The sequence below is a fragment of the Triplophysa dalaica genome, chromosome 13 (genome assembly GCF_015846415.1).
Source record: "Triplophysa dalaica isolate WHDGS20190420 chromosome 13, ASM1584641v1, whole genome shotgun sequence".
Classification (NCBI taxonomy): Eukaryota; Metazoa; Chordata; class Actinopteri; order Cypriniformes; family Nemacheilidae; genus Triplophysa; species Triplophysa dalaica.
Window position 1 is genome coordinate 21042303 of NC_079554.1, and position 23522 is coordinate 21065824.

Below are 23522 nucleotides of genomic sequence, written 5' to 3' on the forward strand. Positions count from 1 at the left end.
CAAAAACAATTTTGAAGAACGTTAAAAAGCACCATTGGACCCCACTGACATCCATTGTATGGCCACAAAACTACTGAAACATTTCTTAAATATCTTCTTCTGTGATTCCCAGAAGAAAGAAACTTGCGCATGTTTAAACCACGTGAGGGTGAAGAAATGATTTTTATTTTTGAGTGAACTAACCATTTAAAACCTCATTCAAATGCGTGATTGACAAATATTACCAGGAGATGGCGCAACAGACTTTCTAACACATTTTCACTCAGTAATGACTGCTGATTGTGGATATAGTTGAAGATCAGCGGAAGTGGGGCTTTTCATTCTCCTTTAAACACAAGAGGTAAAAGTTACAAACACATACACACACACGCACCCACACACATAACAATGAATTGCTTATCTATCAGAAAGAAAATATGACTATAAAAAACTATCACAATGAATCTGGAACACAATTGGTTGAAATCTAGTCACAAACAATATATGTTTTTGTTTTTTTAAGAAACTGCGCATGGCAACTGGCGGCAGTTGCGCGGTTTTATGGAGGATGCAGTGAGTTAACACGGAGATGGTCAACGAAACCGGACAAACACCATCGTCATCCGCGGGTACCACACATCTCATCCTGCAGACATTTACATTTCTGCGAACTAAACACAATCACATCCGTAGGCTATTTCTGAGTCCGGTGTAATGGAGGGTGAAAGGTAAGATGCGCATGTCGTATTATAATAAACTGCATGCCTTTAAAACAAACAGCTTGTGTATCTACACAACAAGGTGTGCATTACCTGAATCTAACATTTATAAAAATGGTTTGTTTGGGTGTTGAAACACAAGTTCCTGATCACAGCAAGAAATCCAGATGAAGGCCCAATGCTCAATTTCGACAAAACATTTCTCTTGCGAGAAAAACAAATATTAACACTGGATAGACTATAGGATCACAATGCTATAGAAATGTGGCCGATTTTTTAAAGATTCATCCAATTTCACCACACCATGTTGCTTAAGAAAGCCTTTTATTTTAACATGCTTACTTGACCAAGCGCATTCATGTTCTTTTGAATTCTGAACATCTTATCAGTCAGCATAACCTGTAGCTCAAACCCATTCGGACCCTAAACTGTTGCACGTTGATTGCACTGACGTCACTACGCTGACTGGCAGCCAGGGGGCGCTGCTGGAAGTATATTCTTCATTCTGTAACCTTAAAGCACATTGAACATCAGCCTCTGCCACAGTGAAGAGTTTTCACTTCACCTCGTGTAAGGAAAAAAATCTAGATATCTAGAAATTGTGTTCCTTCATTACGTATGGAAAAAGTGGGTTTGTCTTTTGTGGAGTTTGTCTTTAACACATGTCCACACAAAATGGCTGCCAATCAGACCCCCCCATCAAACAAGTCATCCTACAGTCAGAATGGCTGGTTTTCACACAAAATGTCAAGGGGGTAAGTGGGATGGATTTATTTAAATTCAACCATTATTTACTTGACTTTTTAAGATTTTGTATACAATAATGTTATATATTTAATAATGTTTACGTTTTATTTAATGTTCTACTCATAGCCTAGGAAGATCTTATCAACAGAATGTCGAAAGTTATCAGTCTGTATAAATTATCTTATTGTTTTACTTTATTTTAAACAGGCATGTGTCGGATTTAACAGAATATTTTTGCGCAAAGGAACTTTTCACAGAAATGTCCATTCACTGACCATTCCAGGTCTTCAACTTAAAGATCTCTACTCGGCATACAAAAGGTATGAGGTGTTTAAATAAATTAGCATTTATTTGGGACAGAGTAAATATAGCTATCTTCAGCCCAGAAGGCAGACTACCACCACAGATAAATAGCATACATTTATAACAATGCGTTATCACCTAGACTAAAGTTTTTTTTTCAACTTTAGTGTGTCGTGTAAACTAAATCAAAGCGCGTGCTCATTTCTGCGCGCTCCCGCACCCATTGTTCCTAGGTTCGAATTAAAGGAGCGATTTAAACTCCTCTTACATTTCACAGACGCTATGAAATATTCATGCTGGAAAATTCCTCCATTCAGCACAAATGAAAGCGCTGAGCACCAGCAGCCCAAACAAAGCTAAAACCAACGAAACTCGGTCGGTGGATCATCAAACTATCAAAACATTTAATTTAGTGGTTAACAGATGTCCAGCAGACAGAATCATTGGCACTATTTTATTTTTTCTCAACTTATCCGCAGGGTTAAACACGGAGTGCGCACAGCATGGCCGCAGGTGAGTGAGACATAACATCAGAGAGATATTTATATAAATACGGGCGCAGAAAATGAGAAGAATAACCGTAATGTAAGAAATATAAGAAGAATGCGTAAAAATAAGAAGTATAACAACAGTTTTACCTGTGTGTGCATGCGTCGTGTGACAACCCAAGAGTGTTAAACCAATGCACAAGAACAGAATCGTCTCATGTGATCTGTCCACGCGCATTGATCGATCGATCCGCCACAAACATCCATTTAAACTCAAGAAAAAACGTCGGAAAAACTTAATAGACTTGCCAACAATATAACTCGTTCAAGTTAACCGGTAGTAAATGATTAAGACGGACAGAGTTGAATAGAGATTAACGGAGAGAGAGAGAGAAACTCGCAAGCTGCGTTCAAGCTTCCGTCTGACGTCATGGTTTAATTGTGACGCAGTGCTGGAGCTTAAATGAATCGTCACAATTTACGTGCAACTGTTTAAATTATTATGATTTTTTTTATTTACATGTTATATTTTAAATATGTCAGCTGATTTTAATAGGTTTATATATGGAAATATATAGGTATTGTTATTTGATGCAAAGAGAACAGATTGATAGATTATTAATTCAGGTTTGTTTAAAGTCATGTATTGAAATCAAGCAATATATGTCAGATTTTAGGATATAAAATTAAAGTTTGTTATTTTAATAAACTACTTAACATATAAATTAATTATATATCGGAAATATAATAATGTTTAAATGTATTTTAAAACGATAAGAAACGAATATATTATCAATACCTCTGAATATGATAGAAACAATTGATAATCTCTCCTGTCCAAAATGTTTTTGGTATGTGAGAGAACGGCCTAAAACAAAAGCTTATATTTTATATATAGCTGCTTAATGGGGGTGTAAGTAGTAAAACATTTATATTTAACTTTTCAGTTTATCATTTGCCCGCACAAATGGTCTGTTTTGGAAATGTTTGTTTAAATTTATAAAAATATTTTGAATAATTCTTTCGTATATGTTGTGAATAGTCTATAAGTATTTGCATTGACCATTTCAAGCACGCCTTGTATATCTTATTATAAAAGCAACAATATTCACTATTTTGAACAAGGCATTTGAAATATTCACATATATTGACCCTGATCGGTACATAATACGTTTAAAAACGATCGGGATGTTAGTTCAATAAAAAGTTTCAGGAAGATGGGGAAATTTCAGACATGAATGCATCACTAAACCAAACGAACATGCAGAGAAGTGCTCCGTGGACTCAATGCACTCTATTGACAACTATGCGTTTCCTCAGTGGTCGGCAGGGTGGGGGTGGGTGAGATGAAGGTATTGAGGATCAAAACTGCTCAACACATTCACAGAATCCAGATAGAACCGAATGCCTCCTAACTGGTTTTGAAGATGTAATCGTCATTCTCTCTGATTTACAATCCATTTCCAGTTTTAATCAATCGTTGTGATTACTTACAGATTTAATTGACTCTCCCATTTTTCAAAGGTTTATCAGTCTCTCTGAAAGTTGGTTTGTTCTATAAACAAACAGCTTGTTCAGATAAGTCTAAACAATTTAATAAGGAAATCACTCACAATTTTCAAGGAATTATTTTGCCCAATAATTTACGTTTGTAATGAAAATACAAAACATGGTTAAAAAGTTATTTTCTTAAGTAATTTCAAATAAACGTTTTAAGTCAAGTAAAGAGCGCATGAGTGAAAATGTCAGCTGGTAAAGCATGGCACGTTTTTTTTGCTTTGCATTTCAAAAGCATTATTTGCATATGCAAGTCATGATTTAAAATACGCGATTTCACATAAGGAAACATTTCTATAGAGTGTGATTGCGAAATCGCAAATTCGTTAAAAAAGAATAAAACACGAGAACCTTTAAAAGTTAAAGCTCAAAGCCTAATCACATATGAACTTTTTGTAATTTTCATGAACTAGCTACAGAGCTTACAATAATTTAACTGCACATCTAACTTCAGTTTTAGAGCGATATCCTGAGGTGGAATGCATTGTCTAATTTCTACTTGTAAATGCAATGAGAGAGGTACATTGAAATTAAAGTTTTTAAGGCTCTTCTTTTTAGTCGGAATAGGCGGTTCATTCAAGAAAAAAGATTAGGTCAAAACTAATGTTTAGATCCAGATTTCGTTTTAGGTTTTTGGTTCCGCAAACTCATCTGGCTGGAGCAAGAATAATGTGTCGAAAACCATGCAGCTCAGAACAGAAATAGTTGAGTTTGTGGGTATGTGCAGCGCGCCATGTTCCTCGTGCTCCTCTTTTATTTAGATTCTACGGTCACGATGTTTTTAACCCACCAAAACCTTAATGTTCTTATTTAAAATGCATTAACTAAACTCGCACGATTTCGCCACGAATAACGCACGCATTCAATTATCTGCGCCCGAATACGCATTCGATGCTTCTTAACGGGATCAAACGGGGACACGAAGGGTGTGTCCGTGACAGAGTGAGACGTGTTTCCCGGAGCTCACGGGGTCGTTTTATGAATGGTGGATGGGAAACCCTCGCGCAGGAAATGAGAAACTACATAACATCTGACACCGGTGACCTGCGACCACCATCCATCCCCTCCACACACCAGCAAACACACACAGCATCTTCGACACTAGTTGTGGGACGGGGGTTTGAGTTTTGGGGGCAGGGGTGAATTCCGGAGGGTGGTCGGAATCGGTGGGTGGGTGGTGGGGTAACGAGGCGGAGCCTGGAGGTGGTGGGGGTAGTTGTTGATTCACTGCTTCGGCGTGTTTTTCTACTGACTCAAAGAGGAACTGAGAAAAACATCCTTTGCCAAAGCCTCACGTTTGAGCACGAGTGTGTGAGATGCCAAGCACATATATATATTTAACGAATTTCTTCTAGAAACCGAAAAATCACGTTGAATATCTGGGAAAAATCAGATAGTTAGAGCCGATGTTAAGTTCTTGGCTTTTAGCTTGGTGAAATGCACATTTGGACATCTTGAAATTATCATGATAGAACTCGAATCTATAATAAGCAGATCGTCTTTGAAAGATGAAATGCTATCGACTCAATATTTTCAACCCACAACTGTGCTTTAATTGCGTTGGAAAGTTGTTTTGAATCAACAATCTCTTGAAAAAATATCCCTGCCTTCATTTGCACAAAATAACATGAAATGTGCGTAAACAAACATTAATTATAGTACACACAGGCATGATTTTTTTATCTTAACGATAGTAATGAATGTTTTGGAAACCTTTAAACAGAACTGAAGGGACGAAACACAAAACAGTAGCATGAGCCTAATGTCCCGATTTTAGTTTGTTACAGACTTGAAAATTACACACATTATGTTTTCATTATGTCAGATAAAATCTTTTGTACAGTCATTTTTTTTTCAAATATGTTAGGTTAAATACTTAAAGTTGTTGTAATAAAGTTATAACCTGATATGCATGACACATTTAACTCACAGTTTAACAAAACACGTTACTGTGCCTGATCTTGTTTTTGGACAGCTTTTGACGCATTTCTCTTAACTAAGAGAGAGAATTAAATAAGAAGTGTTATGCATGTTACACGTATTTACTTTTATGAGACTAAAGTGTGATTACGGTGGTTTCGAGTTGTTGGAATTTGTTACATAAGGCATCGTTAAATGTCACATATAAAAGAAAGAAAAAAACCCGACAACCCTTGTTTTGACGCCTGGACTTTGTGCAATCCTACTAAAACTTTCGCCTTAGTTACCTGAAGGAAAAAGCTCTTAAACCTCATAATAAAAATGTATAAAGTTAAATCCTTAAAATGAAGATGTTTACGTGACGCAGCAGTACATTTGAAGTCCAGCTCGGTTCTGATTCCGCTCCCTCTCCCGGGCTCACGGAGGAGTCACGTGTGCAGCGCTGCGAGCGAGCGAATGAGAAACTGCGAGCGGGAGAGAGAGAGAGCGAATGTGCGAGGGAGGGAAAGAGAGAGGATTGGGGATGTTAAAACAGACATGACAAAATATCCAAAAAGGAGACGCACGTCGTACCATGTGCGCTAAATTTGTACCCGCTGGAAATCGGAATGTCGGATCGACGGTGACGCGCATCACCCCATTTCACAGAGGAAAGATTTCGCTGGAACTTTGGCACGGAGGGTCCGCGGGGAAACATGGCCGAAGGTTACGATGCTTTTTTTACAAAAAATGATCTTTCTCATCGGTGTGCGTTCAGATGGAAGCGCGTATTGTTGCACGCGCCCCGCCAAGCTTTGTTTACATTGTTTGTGCGCGTTTGGTCCAATGGTGGTGGTGGTGGGGGGTAACGTGTGCACACCTGCCCCACGCCAGGCGGTTTACACACACGGTAGATGAACGCAAAAAAAACAAGTTTGCATATACTAACTATGGCGCGTTGAGCAATCACGATGTGGGGAGTGGGCCATCCCATCCGAAGTGTAGCAGCACTTTTCATTGAGTTTCTAAAGGGTGGGTTCGTAGTGGTTGTACGCGTAGTCAGATCGGTGCGTTGTCGCGGCTGAATGAACGCGTGCTGTTGCGCAGTAGTTGGGGATTTCCCTCTGAAACGCAGCTCACGCAGACCCACGGGGCGTGCAAAGCGAACCAGTTTTCGAAAATTCACAGCCACGAGCAAACACGTACATCACCATCATGGCTCACTGCGCTTTTCTCCCTTGACCGCACAGGAGGGCCGCGCAGAGGTAGGACTCCGCCGCAGATTCTGGCTGGCTCCGGTTACTGCAAGTGGTTTAACGTCCGCATGGGGTTCGGATTTATATCGATGACCAGCAGCGAGGGGAAACCAGTTGACCCCCCACTGGACGTGTTCGTGCACCAAGTAAGTTCATTTAGACTGTTTGCCTTTTCAGTCACATTTCAGTCTCTTTTTCGCGATACGCGTCGCGTCTCATTGACATCAGCAGATGTGCAGCAAAAAAAACATGCGCTCGTGTTTTCATTCTCTGTCACTTTAAGAGCTGCGTTACAAATAACATACATTGTTACAACGAAACACTTCCATTGATATTGTGAACGGTGGGGTTTAGAGTTTAAGATGCACTTCTTATAGGGATCCCGGAGGGATAAACAGATAAGCGCATGATAATCGCAAACATGTCTGACAAAGCTGCCAGCAGGTCTGCAATTGTGTCATTCTGCTTATCATACGGCATGCTCGTAGAATTTTGAAGAACGGCTCTTGTTTTTTGGGCTGGACTGATGTGCTGAACATCATGTGCTCCCGTGTTTACATGGGTGTATCGAAACTGAAACGGTACCTTAAAAGCACATTTAAAGAACAGAAGGTGCTAGAAAGAGAGAGCCTATGTGATTCTGTTGATGCTGTTATATTGTGTGGCTCTTTTGTGTGTTGTAGGCAGTCAAACAGTGTTGTGTTTTTTTTTTTTGGTTGTAGTAAATGAGCTGATAAATTGATTCCTGAAATTTAACGTTGTTATCTATCTATCTATCTATCTATCTATCTATCTATCTATCTATCTATCTATCTATCTATCTATCTATCTATCTATCTATCTATCTAATTAAATTAGCTTATATAAGTTATTATATTAAACTCTAATGATAAAATGAAGTGAATATATTGGAAGTCTCAATAATGAGTTTCTTGCATTATTGCATTAATACTTTAATAATCTATCACTCTGTTTAAAATGTCAAAATGGTAATTTAGTGAAATAGATTTTGTTGTTGCGTGAAATTATGTGTATAGAAACACATGTTCTTTAATAAAAGTGTAGAATTGTTCATTTTGAACAAGAGCTTTGCTGTGGGTCTTTAAAAAGTGTGAAGTGTTAAATGTGTACAGTAGTCAACAAAGGTGGAAATGTTTTCATTTGTTTTACCGCGTGTTAACCCTCATATCTGAAGATTTGTTCAGCTGAATTAATCAACACTTTTAGATTCTTATGTGAAAAATCACTACACTTTTGTGTATTAATAAATGTTGGTTTAATCCTTGCTAATGCAGCAGCAGTGAACCCTGGGTGCATTCTGGGAAATGCAGTTCTTAAGACAGACAGTAGCACAAGAGGCTGCCAAGCATGTGCAGTTCGATAACAATAAATAGTATATCTATTAGAATATATAATGTGTAATGCATGAATCATGCTACCATATACAGTGATAGTATAATTGTAGTAATGGTTGAAATTGAACCAAAATGTCATAAAAATAAATGTTAATGATCTGCTTTTCGGGTGTGTTTTTTTGAATACAGGTAACCTTTTGTGCAGTTTGGTCCTTTCTGTAAATTTATTGTGGGATTACACCAATGCCACCCAAATGAACAATTCCTGACAGTTGAACGGTCTTGACACATGATAAGCATTTCATTGTTCCTTCCATGTAGAGGTTTGAGTATTGTGGGAACCAATATGGCTTTGATAAGAACAAACATTACATTAGCATGAAAGGAGCTATGTGCAGTAAGAAAACAAATATGTATTTTTTCACATAGCTCAAGCATGGATGCGCTTTATTGATTATTTGGAAATGATGTGTCTGCAGTATTTTATTTCTTTTTTTTACACATTTCTGGCAATCATTGTTGTGTCCTTGTGTTATGATAGTAGAAAAGCAAAAAATAGGAAACCCAGCGGCCCTTACAGATGCGTCATGCTTGTCCAGACATAAACAATTGCACTTCAATTCTGTGTTATTTGTGTTAACGTATATAGTAAAAGAGAATTTTGTTTATGTATTAACAATATATATAATTTATTTTGCATCTGTCATGAATCTGTCTATCTCAAAATGGCCGTTTTTATATTATATTCTGTCACTAGTTTAGTATTGACATTTCATACAGTCACAGGTGCGATTTATTCTTTGTCTAAATGGCTGTGTGTTTGTGCGTCAGAGGGTCTAATGGCACATGTAGTAATAATATATAACCGCTCAGTGAAACATTTGCATTTTGCTGCGACGCAGAGCTTTGTTTGTGTTTTGCGCATTTGAATGCTGCACGTGCGTGTGTATTCACGCTACATAGAAAGAAACTGAAGCTTTTATGCCATTGTGTGTGTTGTGAATGCTGTTCTGCCGTTGTACAGTGTGTGTGTGTGTGTGTATTAGTGATAAGAGCACAGGCGGGTTTTTCCTCTCACTGGAGTGTGTACAGCTGATTATTGCCTTTGTGTGTCTCACCCAGATACACTGTGAATAAGGAGAGGATATGTCAAATGTGCTGTGTGTGTGTGTGTGTGTGTGAGAGTGGATGTTTTGAGATCACACTGTAAGAAAATGATTTATAAACCGGTTCATAAAAATATGAATTTAAACAAACGTTCATTAAATAAATGATTAATATAAATGTACAATATACAAGCTTTATTGTGAGCTTTAGGTCAGGACAGCCGAAAAATGACGATTCAATAAAAATTATGCATTAAGAGATTAAAACACTTTCCAAGCACTGTTCTGGTTGAAGTATCTGGTGCAGATCTTTTATTTAATTTTTAATCGAACTATAGACTGTTTCAGCCACAACAACATAAACAAATAATACGTGGCCCAAATTTAACTTGCGGTAGTGCTCTGCAAAAATCCATAACTGTTGAATGGTTTTAATCTAATCTAATGCAATAAATATATAATAAAATGAAAAAAATATGAATATAAATTAAAAAATAAATAGTTATATTATAACAAAACACAGACCCATTTAAAGACCTGCAATAATTAATGTCACATAATTATGTGATGAAAACTGTGCACTAATATTAAGTGTTACAACATTACATTGACGTGGTCGCTTTTTTTAATTACAGTGTTTTCATGTTTGTTTGTTTTTGCAACTTGCTGTATTCTGACTCATTGTGTTAATCTTCATTATATTCTTTATTAATGTAAGAAAGTGTTTGTCTTAACATCTCGCATGTATATTTTTTGCTATAGGAAAATGTGGCGGGTAGATTTGCAGTCACAAAGTAAATAGAAATGTTATAGTTGTCCCTGGTTTGCCCTCTAGTAGCAGTTGTAGATCTACATGAATTCACTTCCTCGCGTTTCATCTTCATGACCTGCATTCTGCTTTTGTGACTGAATGAGTGTATAGCACAGAACAGGAAAGGGAGTGTGAATCATTGTGTGTGTCATAGAGAAAGAAGACATGATGTTTCAGGAAGCGAGAAGAGGGAATACATATCAGAGGAGTGTGTGTTTTTGTTTGTACGTGTAAAGAGCATTTCCCTGTGTGTGTGTGTGTGTGTGTGTGTGGTGGGGGTTGGGGTCCTCTAACATTCTTTAAAAGAGGAATTTCGTTAAAGACAAAATGAGAAAGGAGGCGTGGCCTCCGGCGGCCCTCACACTCCGAATCGACACACTGCAGTGTGTGTCTTGTTGGTAGCTTTGTGTTTGCTTTTCTAAATGCTGTCCCACCTGCAGTGCTGCGTGTTTGTGCATGTTGTGTGTATACAGTGTGTTTGTCTTCCTGCGTGAATACATGTTTTTGTTTATGTGTGTATGACGTTATTATGTCTAGTGTGTGTATTATATGGGCTTGGAATTTGTTATTAATGCACACGGTAAGCAGTGTGTGGGGTTGGTTTGATATTTATTGGATAAAAATTGTCCCAAGATATGACCTCAAACTGATCTTTTCTAGATTTATATATGAAATGTTTGCATGTTTAGATTTCATTATCTATTTTCTCTGTCCTGTTTCAAGCAAGTCTGTAGACATTGAAATGAATTTCAGTTGTAAATAAACGTCTGTGGTGTGTGTCCTGATGAAGATAGGTAAATGTGTGTGTGTGTGTGTGTGTGTGTTTGTGTGCTGTGAGGTTACTCTGGGCCCCTAGTGAGATTAACCTCTCAACCAGACTCCCCTCTCACAGAAATCACACTCCTCTCGACCCCGTACCAAATATAAAGAGCAGGATCACTGATGGATAATATATACATACAATTTAACAACAGCAAATTAAACAGATTGGATATTTCAAATGAAGAGTAAGATTCAGTATTTTTGAGGTTCTTGATAGGCTGTAAAATCTCTTGAGAATTTGTAAATATTTCACAAGGTGGATAATTCGCTTGAATTCTTAAGATCTTATTATTTTAAGTTTTAGTAAGATTTGTTTTTGTGATGGTAAGATTTAGAGGTGGAGTTAGGGGAGGGGTTTCCGTACTGCTTTATTTGTAACAAATGTATGTTTTTGTAGGAATCACATTGTACGAATTCATACGAATTAGCCACCTCTTAAAAAGTTATACATTTCTGTAAAATAAGGTTGGTTTTTATCATAGTGGTTAATTTTGTCATAAAATTTGATCAATCTCAAATGCAATCAATTTGTTGACTAATATAATTTGTTGACTAATACAATTTAATTAAAATACACCCATGAAAATTTGTTAGCGAAATAAACAAAAAATGCACAAAAATTATTTTAATTTAGCTCTTTGTTGCAATTAATGTTCAATGTATTCGATAAATTTAGACATTCAGGGTACAAGAAGGCTAAGGTTTATAATTATATTTTATATATTTAATATCGATTGAATGTTAATATGTAACTTCTTAATAATAGTGATTTCAAGATTAATATTGATAACCTATATTTACCCAAGCTACATGTTGAATATTTTGATATTTACTTTCGGTTTAAAATCATATCAATCGTATAAAATCACCTAAAGAAAAAGCCTCATACACTTGAAGCTGCTTCTGGCTTTCAGTAGATTTTTAAATGAGCACTTTAGCAAATTTTTCAAAGCAATTTCAGCAACTGCACATGAACAACAAATGCATTTCATAATGTCTATTATTGTGCTTTTAGTGCAGTACAAATTACATCTCACAGCTTTAATTTTATCACAGAAAGGGAGACATATTTCACAAATAAATATTCATTCAGTGAGTCCGATCCATGTCTCAATCATGATAAACAGCTGTTATTCTGCTAACTAGCAGTGTTTTAAAATACTTTGAATACTGTGTAGAGTTTGGTTGCTGTTTGGTGTTGTAGCACCAAAAGACACATTACACCTTTTGATGGAGACAAGCAATTGCAAAACACAGTGGGAAAATAGTTCATAATCTGCCTTTTAATGTTGCTACTATTCCTATTTTTTCACTTAATTTATTTTTACCCATGCTAGTTGCCAACGTTTGCAGTTTTTTACTTCGTTCGGTTTATTTTCTCCATCAGTTTCAACAACATCCTCTCAAACTCTCTGTCATTTTATTTCTTTACCCAGAGCTTTAGTTTTTCTGCACTTTTATTTTTCGTGTCTCCATCTCAGCTTCTCAACCTGAGTGGGAACAGAAGTTTCGGGTCACGTGACTTCCTCCTTCAGCTCTGCCCATATTAGGACTAAAGGGTAACCAAGTGGGCGGAGCCAGCTAGTACATTCACTTTCAAAGCGTCATCGTTGTGTTGTAGTCTACTCTAATCTGATCCGTTGACATTTGTTGTTGCTAATAAATATTATTTAAAAAAATCTATAGTTTATTAATGCTTGTCTCACATTATAACCGTATATTTGAATTTCATAATGAAATCTCTAGGTGTGTTTTAATTTTATCATTTGGTTTGCAGCCCTAAGACATTACTGGAGCTAATCCTTAACAACAAGGTTCTATATTTCGTTTACATTAGTTAATATTATATATATATTATATATATTTTTTATTCTTTGTGAACGTTAGTTGATGCAAATAATTGTTCATTGTTTCTTTGTTACATCTTAGTCCATTAACTACATTAACATTTATCCATTTGTTAACATTTGTTAAATCATATGATTTATGTTGTGACCTCTGTTTAGAGACACAACGCATGGACCGACAATGCGACACAAAACTGCAGTTTGCAACCGCAACTCTTTGATTTAGACTTTAGAAGTGTTCATGATAATGTCAAAAACAGAACAAAATCTGTGTCTCCTTTGAGAAATTGTCCTTTGAATCCATCCACGAATTAATCATGTGGTTTTGTTTTATATTCCACATTTCATGTTTTTTTTACTTTGATATGAATTTTTAAATGTGTTTTTTATTGTACAAGCTTTACCACAATCTATGGATTTGGTTTGTCCCTGTTCTAATGATTTAAAGGTATCTTTGGTTGAAAAGAGCTTTTCCAGTCTCTTTATATATCTTTTTCATTGTCATTAAATTACATTTTCAGACTACATTTTCAGAATATTACATGTATTTGGCATATGCTTTTATCCAAAGTGACTTAAAAGTAGAAGAGCATATAACATTTGCTTTTGAGCATTATTGTTTTAGAATCCTGTTTATATGTGAAATGAATTGTTTTTAATGGGCACATCTTGATCATAGGTGCAATTTTAAGACCTCCTAGTCATCACACACACACACACTGAGCCTCATATCCGGCTTCTATCAGTGGTGTGTGTGGAATGATGTAGTGTGTGACAGCAGATCAAATGCTGTGTGTGCAGAAGTGTGTGTTGTTAATTTAATGCAGAGAAAGGGGATGCCGGTGTGTGTGTGTTTGAAGGGGGCTGGGCAGAGGTCAGGGGTCATAGTGAAGGATGAAAACGTGGAGGAGGGGTGAGCGTGGCGCTCCATTTCATGTTGGGTTCCGGGGTTCCAATTTAGAAATTTAAGTTCAAATCATTTTTATTAAAATGATAGTGAGCAGACATTTTATTTAACAATGCCTCAGATGCTAGTTCAATTTAGTAAGATCTGGAAAAAACCACTCAGGTGTACATTAAATAGGCTATATTCATATATTTTAAGTACTTTAAGTGATCAAAAGATGCATGTTAGCCCACATTATAGAATCATTTTATTAAGATTTTTATGGTAGTTTTTCAACAATATATTTTCAGTTGCGAAAGTTTCTTTGGATGAAAATGTCTGCTATGTAAATAAGAATGTGTTCTCTAATTTAAATAATTCACACCCTACAGATCGAATAATGGCATATTTGTTTCGTTTCTGTTTGAGTATTTTGTATTTTGTTGTGAAAATATGAGCCGAGCATATTACACATTTCATCTGATTTACCTGAAGGACAATTTTATTGGTCATCAGAGTTTAAGAGTTTTCAATGATCTCAATATATCAAATATAAGTTTCAGCGTTGTCTCCGCTGGTTTTCTTAAGAGTGATTAGAAAAAAATAAAAATAGACGCAAATTTAATTTTTTTTTTTTAAATAAGCAGTATGAAGCAAAATAAATAATGTGGGATGTATAGATCTGATACTTTGGTTACGGAAAAATTGTTATAAGAAATGTTTAAGTTCATACTGAAATCTCTGACTCTAAGAGTTCTACACATTCAATTTTTTATTGTTTCAGAAAAACAATTGATGAGATGAAGAGATGATATGTGATTTATCTTTTCTATAGGAGTTGTATATGCGTGGGCAGGTTTTGCTGGCAGAGATAGCTGAAGTCTGTTATGATTGTGCAATTCTTTATAAACTCGATGCTTTGTGTCTATCTGCAGCATAAATCTGGATGCCTTTAAATTAACTCTTGATTCCAATTAATGGAAATTATACACATTATTTAATGTCACAATGGTCTTGTGCTCATGTTAAGAACGAAGTAGTGTTTCTGTTTGTATATGTGATATGATGCATGAACCCAGATAATATTCAGAGAAGCATTTTTCTTTCTAAGTGAGTCATGAGGACGTATCTCAGCACTGCTGTGTGATTGTTGACTTCTGTCCTTTAATGAACATCACAGTCAAAGACCGAAGCTTATCACAGAATTCTCATTAACTTCTCTTTTTTGAGTTTGTCGTTTTAATTAAATGAATCATGTGAATGTATAAATGAATCTGTGCGTCTGTGACGGATTATATAGACCTTTAAGTATCAGCCCCACTGGTGAATAAATTTCAGAGGCAGCTGGAACAGAAGAAAACGCAGATTTCATTAGTATTCATGAATAACTGTCAAATCATTTCTTTACAAAGCAAATTAAAAGTAACAGCTGGTGAGCCAAAGTTGTGCTGTACAGCAGGTACACATGTTTTCTGGATCATCTGCAATGTCATGAGCCAATTAAAATACTCAAATGGAATAAAACGACCTTCTCTCGTTCATTGCTTCAGATCTTTGTGGGATGTTGTCGTGAGTTTGTTCTGTTTGTGTATAGCCAATGTCAGACGTTACTTGTAAAAAGTAATTTCCTTACTTTCATTGAAACAGAATACATTTTGATGTCTGTTTTTAGAGTAAGCTGGTGATGGAGGGCTTCAGGAGCTTACGGGAGGGCGAGCAGGTGGAATTCACCTACAAGAGGTCGAGTAAAGGTCTGGAGTCGCTCAGGGTCACGGGGCCCGGCGGGGGCCCCTGCTCCGGCAGCGACCGACGCCCTAAAGGGAAGGTCCCGCCCCCCAAGCGCAAACCAAAGGGAGATCGGTGAGTGCGCAGAGCTTGATGGGATATGTAGTTTAATGTGTGTAATCTGTCATTCTATAGCAGCATTTCAGAAAACGGGCACTGAGAGCGAGAGTTATTGTTGAACTGTTCACACAGTAATGTATTCGTTCTGTATAAATTCTGTATATACGTTGGACAACTTTTTTTAATTTTTATTATATTTTAATTGTTTTTAGCACTGATCCTTATAAAACAATAAGACTAAAGACTTTTATTAAAACTCAAACTACTGTATTTACTAAAATGATTTCTAATTAAAATGCACAGAATAATTTTAGCAATAGTTTTTGGTGGTTTTTGGTTGAAGGCTTTACTATCAGCTATCATTGCATTAATAAGAATTAATCATTATTGCATGTTCTTCAAGTCTATTTGAAATACAGGATGATGCTTATTGATAAATACATAAAAACAAAACCTTACAAAAAGACAATAATTTTGAGTTATATTTTAGTTTGGTTTGTTGTCCTGGAGAAAGATGTACAAATAAAGAATGAACAATTTTATCAATAATCTCGAAAGATTTTAAAATAAATCAGAGTGGTTGTATTTCAATATAGGTTGACTATGTAAACACTACAAACCGCATAAAACAAATATACACAATTTATTTATTTAGGACTTTTTAAACAAAACAATGTGATCCAATCATAAATATATTCTTAAGCTACGAAAAAAATTGCAGAAAAATGTCTACAAAACAAATGTAACCTAAAAAAAGCGAAATTTTAGCATTGCTTCAAAATGTATTTACATTAGTAATGAGTAAATCCAATAAATCAAACTGCACATTTTATAATGAAATGGACTTTTTTATTTTATTTTATAGAGTATATTTCTGTTGGTTTTAATTAACTAATTTATATCTTACCTAAACATTATTTCTGACTTGCACATGACCGTTTGAGCATTTTCACTTTTCATCACATTTGGTTTTGATGTAGAAATGTAGAAACATTTATCAAACTCTTATTTAAAAAATGTAAAAAGATGTCCTCATTAAAAAATGAAGAACTTGTTCATTGCAAAACCTTGTGAATTGCAGCAATTTTTGATGTGGAGTTTAGCTTTGCCAACCATTTTTTTTAATGGAGGGCTGATTCTTAAGGATTTTTGGGCTGTCATCCCGTTTCAATGGAGATTCCATGGAGTCTTTTCACCCTGTTATGTTAAAAGTGTGTGTACAGGTGTGAAGGTGTATGAGCAGTTCATCATCTATAGTCATGTTAAAGAGCCAGTCATTAGATGATGGAGGTTTATGAATAATGAGGGTTATATTACCTTAGTAGAAGTGGACAGTGACACAATTTTAAAATCATAATCTTGGAAGTGTTCAATAATTTGATAGAAACAGTAGGCCTATATTTCACTTCAAAGTATAGAAATGAGGAATGTCAATAATATTTTATTCAAGATTAATTCAATAGTTTATGTAAGATCAACTGAGAATTATTCTAAAACATTTGAGAAAATAGTATTCATGAGTCAAATTAAAGATTTCAGTGCAGGTGCTGAACTACTCAGCCACCTAGAGGCTAAAACACTCACTGCAGATATAAAGCAACCACATCAACTATTTTTCAAATATGATGTTTTTACAAAGATTATATTTCCAAAATATCTTTAATTTTCCATAGCACTTATGTTTTTAATTAATGCATACACATTTTAATACATCAGTTTAAATCAGATTGTATATAAATGTGCACCCAGTTCCTATAAACCCATACCTCTTTTTGAGTATCTAGTGATTTTTGGACCGTTGTGGGTTATGTTTTGTAATTTTAAAATAGAAACATTTTAATTCGAGAACATTTATAACAGCTGTAAATATGACCTAATATATCTTAAATATAAAATCTCAGATCTACTGTGTGCGTGGGTGAGAGAGGGAGAGGGAAATGGACAGTCTGATTTTCTATATTTAGTGTCGATAATGTCATTTCCTACTTGCTCGTTTCCATGCACCGGAATTTCCTTGACAACCGAAGGCTCCATGGTAACGTAGATGGATTCAGTCAATTATTGGACAGTAATTCAGTCTTGTCCATATATCTTGTCTGGCCACAGTGTTTTAGTTGATATCTTTAAATGAATTTGGATGTGGATCAAATTTATTTTTAAGAAATATAACTGAGCACATGAGTTTGTTTTTATTAAGATTTTGTTATAGATGAGTCATAATTGATCCTATACTGCCCCCTAGTGTACACTGCGTAAGGATGAAAGCATGTTCACCACAAATTTAAAAGAAAAATATTTGTATTTGAATACATTTGTATTTGTAACATGCAAAAACCGTATTCACACTAACACATCAACCATTTAGGAATATAACTTAATTTGGAAAAATATGCGAAGACCACAGGAATAATTGGCATTTCTATTAAAGTATTTTTTTGCGTTTTGGTTTTGTCCCCTTCTTAAAAGTGCACTTAAGTAGTTTATGGTGGACGATTTACTAACCGCAGATCTAACCTTCTAAGACACTAAAAGGCACGTTTCACATAAAGTTAACTTACTCTCATGTCATTTCAAATCTGTATGACGTACTTCTGCAGAACAAAAAAGAAAATCTTTTGAAGAACATCGGTAACCAAAAATCATTGACCGTAGCCACAAAACCACTGAGAAATTTCTCAAAATATCTTTCACAGAAATAATGATGATGATCAATAGATGCTGGAATAAAGGTGTGTTTTTGTTTTTCCGCAGGTGTTACAACTGTGGTGGTCTGGACCATCATGCTAAAGAGTGTGGCCTTCCCCCTCAGCCAAAGAGATGTCATCGCTGTCAGAGTGTCACACACATGGTGGCCCAGTGTCCCCACAAGAGGGCGCTGTCTCCCTCCACGTCTCAGGACTCCCACCGTCCCACCACCTCTGCTCAGTCCCAGGAAGAGGAGAGCCGGTCGGGCTCGTCCCCGCAGGAGGGCCCCTCGTCCTCTCCGGAGGAAGCGAGTCAGTGCGGCGCTCACTCTCAGCGCTGGAGGAAGAGCCGGGACTGAGAGGAATCTCTCCACCGAGCCCTCGCGTCTGACAGGTTCCCTTTGGCTTTCACCTCATCTCGACGGAGCCCGGAGCCAAAAATCAACTACCTCACATGCCCGGGTCACCAAGGAGACCCTCCCTCCTGTGCAGCTATGGTATCAGTCGATGGGGATTACACGCCGGCGTGTTTGTTTTCAATGAGCAATCACAGCAACCTCTGAGATGTGTGAGTGTTTGATGCGATGCAACGGTAAATATATCAAATATGGAGCATGGAAGAAAATCGTCAAGCAGTATTTTTTCAGTCAGTACGTTTTATACTTGCATCTGCTGTTGAGGTTCAGACACAATTACAAAATTACAAGAACTCTTTTTAATCAGGGTCCTGGCCAAAATTCACAGGTCCCGGGACAAAATCTTTCTCTTCATCACAGAAGACTTTAACGGCCCCTCTTATCACAACAATGACCCTGATGACAACATTCATTTCTTTAAATTGCTTTACAAATCAAATCAAATAAGCGACTTCTAACTCGGACAATAATTTGTCCACTCACATGACAGGATTGATTTTTTGTGGCAAGAATTGCTGTGACATTACAAACGATTTTAACACCCCATTGAGGTTTTGACCTCAGTTGTCGCACCCGCTAATATGAAGTTTCCAATCTAAAGTGTTTGCGTTTGTGCAGGTTGTTTTGTTGAATGATGAAGAGTTAGAGATCAGACTGTTAGTTAACCATCTGTAAATAGGACCGAAGACATAAATCTGAAGATCAGAATGACAAGTTAAGCAACGTTTTGCAGACTTTTATCCGGCTGATGATAATATGAGGCATTTATAGATGATGTTGAAGAATTGATCATACAGGCCGTGTAGGTCGATGAAGTTGATGTTGTATGGTGGCATTTCGGTTTGATTTCGCCCCGTTCTCATGCATTCAAGTTTAAAATCTCAAATTATAGGGAGAGGAATTGTGCAGTGTTTACACGGTGGCATTATCGTAAATGCAAAATTGGACGAAAACTGAAAGAAGCATTAAGAGTTAAAGATATTGAGTTGTTGATTTTGGCACTTAGTTGTCATGCAGATTGAAGCACACTTTTATATGAGATGCATTCCTTTCAATGCTTAAAGGGATAGTGCACCCAAAAATTAAACATTCTGACATGCATTATCCCCCCCAAGATCCTTGGCACACTAAATATTAAAGGGATACTCCACCCGAATATGAAAATCCTGTCATAACTAACTCACCCTCAAGTTGTTCCAAACCTGTATACATTTCTTTGTTCTGTTAAACGGAAAGAAAGATATTTGGAAGAATGTCAGCAGCTGACATTTCTGGGACATCGTTGTCAAAAAGGTAGTCAAAGGTGCGCTATAACTGTTTGCTTTCCTAGATTCTTCACAATATGTGTTTAACAGAACAAAAATCATGTTGCCATTATTTTTTCTACAATGGAAGTCAATGGTGTCCCAGAAATGTCAGTCGCTTACATGCTTCTAAATATCTCTCTTTGTGTGTTTTTGGGTGGAGTATCCCTTTAATATTTAGTTTGCCAGCTCAGACATTCAGGGCATTAAAGAATCATTTGGGTTTTAGTATTTAAATGTTTTAAAAGGTGATTTAAAGTTAAAGAGTTGGAGGTTGTGGCTTTTAGTTTGCCGGTTTGCTTGGAGGTATTTTAAGGTAGCATGGTCCTAAAACTTGCCTTTTAGTGAATGTACAATTGACTATTGGTCTATTGTGGAAAAACTAACCCAGAATATTAATACCTATCTTGATAAGCAGATTTGTGTCTTACATTTTTAGAGAGCTAAATCATACCCTGACAAACTGTTAATTTGCATTCGCAATCATATTATTGCCAGTTAATACTAAAAGTGAAATTTGGTGTTGTTTAGATTTTGGAGTGAATCCTCTAAGATGGGTAAGATCACTTCTGCCTCCATCTAGAGTATTATCACACATCATATGTTTTCTGGTTGGTGACCGATGTGGTGTGGTTTCACACACCTGCGTGTTTTTCTCCGTCAGCCGAATGTTTATCATCTCTATCAGCCGATGAATGTTTATCTTTCAAAGCCTTAGTGAGTTGTATCTGATGCTCTGCCGCTGGTGGAGATCTGGATGATCTAACAGGTGTATTATAACAGTTAAACCGCTGGAGATTTATCTACTACAATCATCTACTGGATATAAGCGAAGGAACAGAAGTGCACTTGATAAACAGCGTTGTTAGAAAACATGGTTTACACGTTGTACTGTTAACTGCCCATAATATCCGTTAATTCATCATTTTTGCCCTTCGTTGTGTGAAAGAAGCTTCAGAAATCCACAGATTTTTCAGTGTCATAGAGCAGCGTTTAACATCCCAGCACACATCTGTATCATCTCTTTGATTTTGTTGTATTCATTGAGTCCTTATTTGGGGTAGTCATGTGCTTTTTTAAATTGGTGATGAAGTATAAATCCGATTTCATTGTGAGATTCACTTTTTATAAATCTGGACTTGGCTCTCGTGAGCAAAGAAGTTTAGTGTAACAGCTCTTACGCTCATTACGCTATAAATCAACATCACAGAGATGTATTGCTTGTTCTCTGAACAGTGAAAGGCAAACAAAACAATCTGACGATACTGAATGTGGAAATCTCGCTCCGCTTAAAGCAACACAGCGGTTCCTGGCCGTTGACTGGATGGAACTTTGTGGTCCCTGTGATTTGACAAATCAATCGGCTGGTGTCACATGGTTTATCGGAGGGCGTTCGTGTCATCTGTGTGTGTTTTGGTATAAATGTTTATACCAAAGACTGTACTGGAGGCATCAGAGGTGTTTGATCCGTTCTCTTGATACCTACACTTGAAACAGGAGAGGAACTGTCGTAAAGTTCAGCGCTCGTGCTGTGAAACAGCCCTATGAATGTGTGTGTGTGCATCGTATTTAATCGACCGAGCGCACAGACGAAAAAATCTTTGAGAGAAAGAAACTGACCAAATGACAGAAATAGCACAGTCTCGAATCCCAAACCTCATACGGCGACAATAGATTTATACACATTGTATTTTTATACATTTCTACCCACAATTCTTCTCAGGATGAATTTCTCTCAGGGAATGAACCAAATAAGTGTATTCGATGTTATTTCTGTTTATTAACATTTAACTGAATCTATTTACTGTTAGTTATAAACTCACTGACACGTTCTGGTATATTAGCACTACCTCTTTTAGTTCCATGTAAACGAAAGTTTTCTGTTTTGGTGTTTTTTTGTTGTTTTGTTTCGTTCCCCCAGAAGCTTAACCGAGTGTTTAGTTCTCAGTTTTACAGTAATAATTTGCTTTTTGTTTTGTTTACAGCAGACATCTACCTCATTTTCGTTCATCTCCAGTTAAACTCATTCTGGTCCATTTGCTGGTCTGGGGTCAGTGTGTGTTTTATTTTTTTATTCTTAAGGTGGAAAATTGACGTCATATTTTCCTCTCTTTTTAGACTAACTCCGATTCAAAATACGTGTTTTTTTTCTTGACCGATGTTACTCGTTTCATGTCAATATCTGCGGTTAGCTTTTTGAGCTGAAGGATTATAGTGTTACACAAAATAACACGCTAAACTATATGACGGCTTTCTAAGAGGGGTGTTAAGAGAGATATTTGTTTTTTAGACGTGTGCCTTTTATTTCTTTAAGCTTAGACGTTTTACTGGGAGGCCGACAGTGTCTTTTTATTTTGTGGCATTAATATATAACATCAGTACTTAAGGACTTAAATACATTGGCATTGTAAAAATGCAAAGTGGAATGTGGTGTTGTAACTACTGATTCAATGCTTTTTGACGCAGGTCTGTCTCAAATCAGGAAAATAACTGGATGTATTTCTGCCAGACGTAAGAGCTAATATGAGTTTCTGAGCAGATCTTTAACCGTGTACGTGCTCAAAATCGTGTGGTTTCTCTTGCCACACTTTCAGTATTGAATGTATGAAACTGACCAAAGCCCAGGACTGATCAAAAAATTTAATGAAAATCATTAGTAGTATTGAAAAGCCTTGATTGTTATTATTATACTTCATTACTAATGACTCTAGTCACTGCAGTCTTAATAAATCCTGTCATCCCATGAGAACTGTATGTTGAAAATGACTGTAATTCATATGAAAGTATGTTGTATTGAACATTTATAGTGGCTTGTGAGAGAAGGGAAATAGGAATACACATATTTCAGTATGATGGTAGACCATGCAGTGGCTCTTTGTTATTAACCCTTCATGTTGTATTTTTAGTTTCTCGTCTCAGTTTTGCTGTTCAGAATGGTCAGTAATTTCTGCCTAGACTATTTCATGGAAGCACTGATCGCCTCTTATGATATTATTTGAAGTGCATATCACTCATTGTAACCACATTTATATGCATTTTGCCTTTTTGTCTGTGAATGTAGGACAAGTAACTGTTTTACTTGATTGACATTAAACCTATTATATCAAGATTAAACGTTGTGTGAATGTTTTTGGTGCATTTCATTGAAACAAGATTTTTATCACAATCGGGTGAAACTTGGGGCTACCTGCTTTATTTCCTGATATCTTCTAATGATTTAAAATGTTTAATTTAGCTGTTAAACTCAGGAGAAAATCCTCAATAAATACCAAAACAACAATTTTTTTTTTAGATTAATGGGGAAAAAATGATAAATACATATTTTTTACGTGTGTGCAGAATGCGGCAATGCACTGTGTAATCGGTAGGGGGCAGTCTTTAATGCTGTGGTTGTGAAAAATACATTTTTAAGAATTAAAATTGAATTATTGCAGACTTCAGGTTGTGCATGAAGTGCGATGATTTCTCTGTAACAATTACTATAATAATCACGTATTT

The 23522-nt window shown here is 36.3% G+C and overlaps 1 protein-coding gene across 3 annotated transcripts; it reads left to right on the forward strand.

Annotated features, from left to right (window-relative positions):
* The first annotated feature begins 431 nt into the window (after window positions 1–431).
* lin28b (lin-28 homolog B (C. elegans)) lies at window positions 432–23117 on the forward strand. 3 transcript variants are annotated; one of them, XM_056765423.1, is made up of 5 exons: window positions 432–707; window positions 1653–1765; window positions 6943–7094; window positions 15448–15635; window positions 18372–23117. In XM_056765423.1, exons 3-5 carry the CDS (start codon window positions 7017–7019, stop codon window positions 18661–18663), a joined length of 558 nt encoding a protein of 185 aa, XP_056621401.1. In that variant the 5' UTR covers window positions 432–707; window positions 1653–1765; window positions 6943–7016; the 3' UTR covers window positions 18664–23117. The 3 variants fall into 3 exon arrangements, 2 of the variants coding, with proteins under 2 accessions (XP_056621401.1, XP_056621400.1); XR_008908747.1 differs by lacking the exons at window positions 432–707; window positions 1653–1765 and adding an exon at window positions 6222–6418 and having other exon boundaries at window positions 18372–18896; window positions 22013–23117; XM_056765422.1 differs by lacking the exons at window positions 432–707; window positions 1653–1765 and adding an exon at window positions 6222–6418.
* Window positions 23118–23522: the final 405 nt, after the last annotated feature.